Source organism: Lagopus leucura, unplaced genomic scaffold, assembly GCF_019238085.1.
Source record: "Lagopus leucura isolate 7727_CA_CO unplaced genomic scaffold, USGS_WTPT01 Super-Scaffold_100012, whole genome shotgun sequence".
In the NCBI taxonomy this organism is placed as follows: domain Eukaryota; kingdom Metazoa; phylum Chordata; class Aves; order Galliformes; family Phasianidae; genus Lagopus; species Lagopus leucura.
The window spans coordinates 21,012,268-21,021,649 of record NW_024962267.1 but is presented as its reverse complement, the minus strand read 5'-3'; the positions used below and the strand labels follow the sequence as shown (position 1 = coordinate 21,021,649).

At 54.1% G+C, this 9,382-nt stretch overlaps 1 protein-coding gene across 3 annotated transcripts; it reads left to right on the top strand.

Annotated features, from left to right (window-relative positions):
* The first annotated feature begins 1,141 nt into the window (after window positions 1-1,141).
* Window positions 1,142-8,160, top strand: FTCD (formimidoyltransferase cyclodeaminase). Of its 3 annotated transcripts, XM_042875022.1 has the most exons (14): window positions 1,142-1,331; window positions 2,148-2,331; window positions 2,631-2,759; window positions 2,923-3,011; window positions 3,595-3,774; window positions 3,856-3,993; window positions 4,505-4,636; window positions 5,303-5,364; window positions 5,834-5,963; window positions 6,104-6,265; window positions 6,984-7,027; window positions 7,147-7,285; window positions 7,691-7,786; window positions 8,012-8,160. In XM_042875022.1, the coding sequence occupies exons 1-14, from the start codon at window positions 1,278-1,280 to the stop codon at window positions 8,096-8,098; spliced, it is 1,626 nt and encodes a 541-aa protein (XP_042730956.1). In that variant the 5' UTR covers window positions 1,142-1,277; the 3' UTR covers window positions 8,099-8,160. The 3 variants fall into 3 exon arrangements, with proteins under 3 accessions (XP_042730956.1, XP_042730957.1, XP_042730958.1); XM_042875023.1 differs by lacking the exon at window positions 2,631-2,759; XM_042875024.1 differs by lacking the exon at window positions 6,104-6,265.
* The last annotated feature ends 1,222 nt before the right edge of the window (window positions 8,161-9,382 follow it).

Genomic DNA, 9,382 nt, shown 5'->3' with positions numbered 1-9,382 from the left:
GCAAAGCAGGCGCTCTACCGCTGAGCTACATCCCCTGGGTGGTGGTGAGGGAAGGGTCTGTTGTTTGGGAAATTTTTCTCAGTCCTTCTGAGTTGATGCTCCCCCTGTAGCACCCCCTGCACTGATGGGCTAAAACACAGACGCGGGGTTTCCTTTTCCCATTTGGGTCTCCCTCTAAACTCTCAACCTGTTGATGGGTATTTTGCACAGATAGCTCTTATGGATCAATTCTTTACCTGCACTACAACCACCTTGCCATGCCCTCCCCCAGTGCAGTGCAGTGCCCAGGGCAAGGGCTGCTGGCACACTGTGCTGGTGGGGGAGCTTGTTGCTCTAGGGAGACGGCTCTCACTTCAGGTGTTTGAGGGCGAGCCCATCTCTCTCCCACAGCCCTGTGCTGACCAGCCCCAAGCCACTGTCACAGCTAATAATAGACCTTGTGTGCAGGTGCTGTGCCTTGAGCCACATCTGCATCAAGATGGTGTTCAAGGAGTCTCTTCCAAGGAATTCTTCCTCAGCTCTTCTCTCCTGCAGCTGCTGACTTTGCCTACCTGGGCAATGGAGGACAAAGGTAAAGCTGGGGCTACCTGAGGCTGTTCCACAGGGAGGGATGGCTGAAGTGTGGAACAGGGGTCACCCCAGGTTGTCTAGGCTGGAGCTGTGATGGCCAAGGGGTGAAGGAAGGAAGTGGACTCAAAATCCAATAGTTTCCCTGTGCAGGTTGAAATCCTGCTCACAGTGATGGATTTTAGCATTGGCCTAGGACCTGGAGAGTGGGAGAATCAGACTGGTGCTCTTGGAACATCAGAACTCCCCACCAGCAAAGGGTTCTCATGGTTGTGTTTGTCCAGTTTGTTCCTTTGGGCAGCTGGACTCTTCCTTTCTGTGCCCCCATCTTCTGTGTCCCTGTAGCTGACAGGGCTGTACTCAGGTCAAGAGCAGGTTACTGGGGTTGGGCTCAGAAGAAGATTTTTGTTTTTCTTCACATGGTGTGAGCTTGCCTTAGTGACTCATGGGCACTAATGGGTAATGACTGCTGGAGATTTCTCTGCATGTGCTGCTCAAAACCCCACAAGAGCACTGCAGTCCAAACAATCACTGTTCTGTTGATCCAATACATTTTCTGTCTCCTGGCTGTAGATCAGTGCAGTTAATGAGAAACCCTGGTGCTGGGCAGAGTGCTGGAAACACTGCTGCTGCCAGCAGGACGGCAAGAACCAGAAAGACCTGTGAGGAGCCCAGCCTAGGGCCACAGGGTTTGGGCAGACACCAGGACCATGGCCAAGCTGGTGGAGTGTGTCCCCAACTTCTCGGAGGGATGCAACAAGGAGGTGAGGGCTGGCGGTGGGCTGCAGCGGGGGGCTGGCGGCTGGGCCTGTCTTGCAGCAGGTTCTGCACTGCTACTTGTGGCCTAGCTTGTAGTTTTTCAGCGCTTCGAGCCCTTCTGGGCCAGCTGAAATCAGAATGAATTCAATTCAGTGAGAACTTTCATCTTCTACCCTGGGGGGAAAGCGGTGTACTAATCCTGAAAATGCCCAAACACAGTGTCTGATCCCATTTTGCAATTCAGTAAAAAACAGGACTTTGGCAACCCCTTTCCGTCTGCCTGCAGATTGCCATAGGGTCTGGGCAGTCTGGTACACCCTCATAGAAAAACCTCACTTTCAGCTATTTTTCCAAACATGCCACCCAAGTTAATATTGCCTGCGGTGGTTCACCTGCATTAGGCTGCACTTTGCCCCAGGGGTGAAGGTCAGCAAACCCAAAACTGTTGCAAAACTGCTGCTTCCGCGTGGGAATGGGCTTTGTGGAGCCAAATCTGTTCTGGAGTTTGCAGGGGACAGTGTCCTCAGGAACAGCAATTTGTGATGGTGCCCGTTGGCATGCAGCTCTACAAGGGCTTGAGGATACATTAGGGCTGGAAATGTCTGAGGCCCAGCTCTGCCAACTGGGAGTTGGACGTACATGCCTGGAGGTCCTGCATCTTCACTTTCTTCCTGACAAGTCTGAGGGTGGGTGCATCCCCTGCACTGCTTGGTGCAGGGTGGAGGCACCTGAGCAAAAGCATTACCCACCTTGCAAAGCTGCTGGAGTGTAGTAGGCATCTCTCCAGCCCAGCCAACTTGCCCACTTTGGATGTTTGGCAGGTGATCGAGGCGCTGGGGCAGGCCATCTCCCGGACACCAGGCTGCACACTGTTGGATGTGGATGCTGGTGCCTCCACCAACCGTACTGTTTACACCTTTGTGGGAACCCCTGAGGCTGTTGTTGAAGGGGCACTGAGCGCAGCCCGCATGGCTTGGGAGCTCATTGACATGAGTCAGCACAAGGGTAAGCATTCCCAGAGCAAGCCGGATCGAGAAATAGGGACCAAAGTGCTGCCAGCAGGCAAGCATGTGTTTCCAGCACTGCAGGATGGATGCTGATGAGAAGGTGCAGAACAGTTGCTCATTTTCCCATTGCAGAGAGGCTGCATCCATCCTGCCCCTGGGCTACAGTAGGCATTACTGCTATAAAATCCTCCTTCCTTGCAGTGGCAATGTTCAGTCCGCAGAAAAAGCAGGGAAACGGTCCTTGTCCCTCCTTGTCTGCTTGCTTTTCCCAGCTCCTGATCTCTGCCCCGCCCCCAGGTGAACATCCTCGCATTGGGGCCCTGGACGTCTGCCCCTTTGTGCCAGTGATGAACACCAGCATGGAAGAGTGTGTTGTTTGTGCCCACATCTTTGGGCAGCGCTTATCAGAGGAGCTGGGAGTGCCTGGTGAGTGGGGAGTGGGCAGACAGGCTCAGACCCCATACCCCTGCATATTCCCAACCATAAACATACAGCATTTCTTTTACAAAAGCTTCACGAAGGGCACAATGGGGCAAATAGTTGAAACCAGACTGTTAGACAATATGCTCGTCCCCTCTCTGCCTTGCAGTTTACCTGTATGGAGAGGCAGCCAGGCAGGAGAGCAGGAGAACCCTGCCTGCCATCCGTGTTGGGGAATACGAGGCACTCCCCAAGAAGGTGAGCCTGGCTTTGGGAAGGAACCTCCTTTCTCAACAATTTCTCCAACAATTGCATGCATCAGCTGAGAGGTGTGAGGTGAGGATGCACTGTATTCACACATCCAGGTACAAGGTGCACCTCACTGCGATGGATGTCCATGGACTAGAGTGAGATAGCAGGGGCTGAAGCAGGGAAGATGAGGGAGATGGGCTTGCTCAGCCTGGGGAATCCATTTAGACCCCTGTGTGACAGAAGTAACCAAAACACCCCAGAGAACCTGAATGAAATATCTCCTCTGGCTCCAAATTAAGCATTTCTGCATTAAGCCTTTGGAAGCTTTACTGAGAAATGAAATAGGAGAAAGTTTTGAAGTGAAACAATTGGAAAGTGCAAGAAAAGTGCTGCCTTTTTATATTTGGGGCTTCATCTCTTTGGCACAAACATTTTTTGATCAGATGGAGGAGCTGATGAGATGTTTTGGGTGCTGCCGAGTGTGGTGGTGTTAATGGCAGATGCTGGTCGTAGATGGAGAGGCCAACTCTGGGAGGTCAGTTTGTGCTACCTACCAGCATGCTCTCATACACTCTTTCTTCCTCTCCAGCTTGAAAAACCTGAGTGGGCTCCTGATTTTGGGCCCCCAACCTTTGTTCCCCAGTGGGGGGCCACAGTAACGGGGGCCCGGACCTTCCTGATTGCATACAATATCAACCTGCTGTGCACCAAGGAGCTGGCACACCGCATCGCCCTTAACATCCGTGAGCAAGGTCGTGGCGCCGACCAGGTACCTTTGTGCTGCCCACTACCCTGCTTGTCCTGCCCTGGGTTGCCATCACTGTGCTTTGACCACAATGGTCTCCCCCAGCCTGGAAGCTTGAAGAAGGTGCAAGGCATTGGTTGGTATTTGGAGGAGGAGAACATAGCCCAGGTTTCAACAAATCTCCTGGACTTTGAGACCACACCGCTCCATGCTGTCTATGAGGAGGTCTGCTGTAACGCAGAGGTAGGTAGTGCACAATGCTCATGTCAGTGGTGAGCTTTGCAAAGCTTGTCTCCCTCCAGGTTTTTGGCCCAAAACCATAGCTGGGCTCTGCCTTGTTTTAGAATCATAGGACCACTAAGGTTGGAAGAGAACTCTTAAGATCATCTAGTCCAACAGCTCACCCACCCCCACCATGCCCACTAACCGTGGCCCTCAGTGCCTTTTCTTCAAAGCCTTGAGGGATGGTGACTCCACCACTTCCCTGGGCAGTCTGTTCCTATGCATTGCCACTCTTTCTGAAAAGAAATTTTTTCCTCTTATGCTCAGTCAAGTTGGGCAAAGAGCTGAACCATACGTAAACCCCAAAAGCTAAGCAAGGTTTTACTAACCTCAACTCTTGCCTTATCTCCACAAGCTGAGTGCAACTTTGAAGGCCTTTCCATGAACCATGATGGGGGTCACCTGGCTGAGGTGGCAGTGGAGGCAGAAAAAGCAGCTCTGGGGACACTCATGTTTATGATGTTCTTCACAGGCTCTGAAGCTCCCTGTGGTGGGATCCCAGCTGGTGGGGCTCATTCCCAAGAAAGCCATGCTGGATGCAGCCGAGTTTTACATCAAGAAGGAAAAACTCTTCATATTGGAAGAGGAACACAAGATCAAACTGGTAATGTGAGTCCTCCCAATATTGAGACAAGGGTGGGATTACAAATAAGACCTCCAGTCTCCCAGAATGCCCCTGAGCAGGGACCTTGGACCCTTGTTGGATATTGGATACCCCATTACCCTTGGCTCAGGGAAATGGTGCCTGGAAAGATGTGAGAGCACAGCAGTGGGACAAACTGATTTATAACCCTGAGGATGCTGAGATGTTCAGGGGAGCAGAGAGCCCATCCCTTTAGGACTGAGCACTGGACGCAGCTGCCCAGCCTGCCTGTGTGAAGGCTGTGAGGAAAAGGACACACAGCTCAAGGACGGTGCTTAGTATTAACAGGACATGTTCCAGCACCAGTGTAAGCTGGAAAGAAAGAGGCAGGCTCTGCTTTTCTGTTCCAGAGGGGAAGGGAGCAGGGAGGGACTTTGCCACCCTGTGAGGAATGTGCTAGATAAGAGTGAGCTAATTATTTATCCGCGTGGTTTCCAGTCACTCATGGATACCACATGCCACTCCCACCTTTGGGATGGGAGCCACTGGTGAAACCAGTCTGCCTTGCCTTGGGTAGTGGCTCTCTTCCATGGCTAATTAAAAGCGGGGCACAAGGACACAGTGGGATGTGTTGGCTGGGTGCTCGGTGCCAGGTTGGTGCTGATGTGTTGGTGCTGCTCCTTGCAGGTTGTCAGCCGGCTCGGCCTGGACTCCCTGTCTCCATTCAACCCCCGGGAGCGCATCATCGAGTAGGAGCTCCTCATCATTCCTGTCCCTGGCCAGGCTGGGGGAGCTTGCTGCCTGCTTCTTGCACTAAGATTGCTTTAAGAGGGAGAAGTTCACATGCAAATAAGTTCACATGCACTATCAAGACCTTGTCCCTTTACCCTTGGATGTGGTTACAGAGTTCCAATTAGCACCTGGGCATATTCCCATTCCATAAAATGCTGTTTGCAGAGAGACATCCCTCCATGCAGCACAATCCCTGACATCACCAGTGCATGTGTCCCTGAGTTTCCATCTGTCCCCATGAGGCTCCCTGTCTCCTTCTCTTTCCCACCCTCCTACATCTGGGAGGTCTCCCAGTGCAGTGATAGCCCCTGTCCCAACTGACCAAGGGGTGGATGAAAAGCCAGCGGAGAGGGCAGTGTGCAATGAAAACGGACTGGCTGGTGGCGGCCATGAGCATGAGGTGGTCTGACCCATGGTGTACTGCAGGTACCTGGTGCAGGCAGGACAGGAGGAAAAGGGGCTGGTTGCAAAGCCACTGGGTGCCTTTGTGCGAGCAGTCGGCGGGAGGTCGGCAGCGCCAGGAGGAGGATCAGTGGCTGCAACTGCGGCCTCTCTGGTATGTGCCCTGTGCCACGGAGTCCCTGCTTGCTTGGGTGTCTCTCCAGGCACCTGGGGGCTCCTTGGTGAGGGAACCTGGCACAGTGGTAGTGGCAGGTGCGGTGTCCCAGGGGAGGACTTAGTGCAGTGCTTTCACAGGGAGCGGCCCTGGGCTGCATGGTGGGGTTGATGAGCTATGGGAAGCGGCAGTTCGAGCAGCTGGATCCCATCATGAGGAACGTGATCCCTCCCCTCCACCAGGCCATGGATGAGCTGGTTGCCATGGTGGATGCCGACTCCCGTGCCTTCAGCAGCTATATGGTGAGGTCTCACCAGCCACAGCCCTGCTTATAGGCAAGGCGTTCCAGGAGGCAGCTCTGCATCCTGATGCCCTTAGGAGCAGGCTCATCCCCGCAGGGCTGGGGGAAGGGACGTTACTTGGGGTGGAGTGACTAATGCACTATTAGAATGTGTCCAGAAGAGGGCCACCAAAACGCTCCAAGGGATGCAACGCTTCGTGAGTACAGGCTGGGAAAGGTGGTGGCTCTTCAGGCTGGAGAAGACCCTGAGGTGACCTGGTAGCGGCCTTTCATTATCTCAGGGGGCTGTGAGAGAGAAGGGCACAGATTCTCTAGCTGGGTCTGTTATGACAGGACAAAGGGAAATGGATTCAAATTCAAAGAGGGGAGATTTAGACTGGATATAAGAAAAAGTTTCTTACAGGGCAGGTAGTGAGGCACTGGCACAGGTTACCCAGAGAGGTGGTGGATGCCCTTTCCATGGAGACATTCAAGGTCAGGCTGGATGTGTATCTGAGCACCTGATGGAGCTGCAGGTGTTCCTGTTCATTGCAAGGCAGTTAGACTAGATGATCTTTAAAGGTCCCTTCCAACTCAATCGATTCTATGATTCTATAATTATACAATTTTATGAAGGGGTTCAGAAGAGTATGGGAGCTAATGGTTCTGCTGTGGCCCCTGATGCACATGGGATCTCAGAGCTCCCCTCACCCACCAAACTTGCTTTTCCTTAACTGCAGGAAGCTATGAAGCTGCCAAAAAGCACCCCTGAGGAGAAAGAAAGGTGAGTCAGATTGGCGAGGGCTTGCAATGGTAGTGGGAGTTTGCACATGAGCTTACACACAAAAGATGAGCAACCCAGGGCTGGTCTCAGCATTCACCAGGGGCTGTCCCCTACCCCAGGCGAGCGGCCGCCATGCAGCAGGGGCTGAAAACAGCAGTGGAAGTGCCCTGCACCCTGGCAGTGAAGGTGAACAACCTCTGGTCCTCACTGAAGATGCTGGCGCACCATGGCAACCTGGCCTGCAAATCTGACCTTCAGGTACAGCCCCACACTCAGGAGCTCCCGAGGCCAGTGGGCTCACATGCTATTCTGGCTGGGGCTTTAAGGCTGCCTAGCTCATTGCTTGTCCACACAGGGTTCTCCATTGCTGCTTGAAATCTATCCAGCTTTTCTTGCCAAAACTGGCCAGTGCTTTCCATTTACTAACTTTTTGGCAGCTTGCAAGCCTTTCGGGAAAGATGTGCTGCATTATCCCTTGCCTAAATTTTCCCACCTGGCAAGGTCATAAAATGTTTCCCACCATAGAAGCTGTATCTGGAAAAGGCGAAGAGAGGGGACATTGCTTTCCATGGCAGACAAACTGCAGCCTGAGGGTCTGCCCTGCTGCCAGACTGACAGGTGCTACTCTGTTTCAGTCAGCTTTCCAGAAGCCTCTTTTCACAGGTGGGAGCCAAAATGCTGGAAGCAGCAGTGTTTGGAGCCTATTTTAATGTCATGATCAATCTCAAAGACATAACAGACGAGAAATTCAAGACTGAGGTAAGCAGGAGCTGCATGTGTGTCCCAGCCCTGGTAGTGTGGACGAGGCTGGGATCCCTGGGACTCTGTTTAGAGGGGCTTTGGGGGTTGTGGACATAAGGGTACCCTTGTGCCAGGGTAGAGACAGAGACACCGCAAAGACTGGAGGAGATTCCTGGGCTGGGCAGATGACACACTGCCTGTCCTTCAGACTGGAAATGATGCACCTTCTTCCTCCCCACGCAGACATTGCAGATGGTCACTGGGCTGCTGGAGGAGGCAAAGCAAGGCTCAGCACTTGTGTTGGCACTGCTGGAGAAACGAGAAGCTTGAGAGGATCTCAGAGCTGGGCCAGGGAAAACAGCGGGGATACACAAATACAGATGGGAAACATGCTTGCTCCTGCTCTTCTTTGGCACCCATCTCAGGGATGCTGCTTCTCTTGGGAGGTCCCAAGGTTATGTTCCTGTTCTAGCTTTTCCTTGGCCAAGAATGATTTTCATTGCCTGGAGCTTGGACCTTGCATCTGTCCTCCCATCCGTGGGGCAGAGGGAGCAGGCTGGGCTGGCGGTGCCACAGGAATCCTGTGGGTGGCAATGGCTGGGACCCCATCGTGCTGCCTGGGTGGAGATGGCTGGGCACCTAATAGCCCTCACCATCCAATTTGTCTCTGACCAGAAAACACCCTGAGACACTCTGTGAGACTGCAGCAAGGCCGGGCACTGGAGCTACATACCTTTCTGTGCAGCGTCTTCTTGGCAGCGTGCAAATGGGCCCACTGAATCACTCAGTGCTAAGGGAGGGCATGCTGCCAAGATGCCAGGCAGCCAGCAGGAGGAAGGAGGGTGCTACTGGGAGAGGCCCCTGAGAGGAAGATCCAAGCATGGGAGGCCCAGTCTCTGTCAGTCCCGTGGTCGAGGCCACCGCTGGGTGTGAAGGCAGACATCACCTCATCTGCGGAGCAGACCGAGCTCAACCTGCTCAGGGGGCGGATGCTGGGGAGAGCCCACCATCCCCAGCTCCGTTCCTCAGCAGTGACACAGGCGGCCGTCAGCAGTGCCCTGAGCCCCCTGCCCTGCAGCGGGCCCAGGAGGACGTGAGCCCCGTGCCTCCCCTGCACACAGCACCCACGCTGGGTGCAGCGCACCAGGGTTCAGGGCAGGGACGTCTGACTCACAGCATCACCTGACACCACGTGATTGATCGGCCCTGCAGGACCTTTGTGCTGGGTGGGAGAGCAGCGCTGACGTTTCCCCCGTGCCCATGGTGACCGCCACAGCACCGGGAGTGGTGCTGCCAGTGTCATTGCTCCGCAGTGTCACCCCTGCCCACCGCACCTTCCTCGCCCAGGCAGGGCTCTGTATTTAACGGGTGCCCGAGGGCTGGGCCCGCTGCTTTGGGAGAGCCACGCCAAGGACGGCCATCAGGACTGCGCTGCTCTCGGAAGGAACTGATCTGCGGGGTAGGTGAGCAGAGCTGATCCCTGACAAGGCCGAAACTGCTGGGGACAGGGACAGCGGGGGGACCAGGGCTGGTGCAGGGACAGGATGCGATTTCCTCTGTGCCCCTCTTGCTCTGCATCGACACAGGATGCACATGTGAGCTTGGGCCGTGTTG

What these genes read in the sequence shown, in the direction of transcription:
- FTCD (XM_042875022.1), top strand. Translation starts at nt 1,278, where the DNA reads ATGGCCAAGCTGGTGGAGTGTGTCCCCAACTTCTCGGAGGGATGCAAC. An exon ending in ACGAGGCACTCCCCAAGAAG is followed by an intron (nt 3,012 to 3,594) that starts GTGAGCCTGGCT and finishes CTTCCTCTCCAG; the next exon opens with CTTGAAAAACCTGAGTGGGC. An exon ending in ACGAGAAATTCAAGACTGAG is followed by an intron (nt 7,787 to 8,011) that starts GTAAGCAGGAGC and finishes CTCCCCACGCAG; the next exon opens with ACATTGCAGATGGTCACTGG.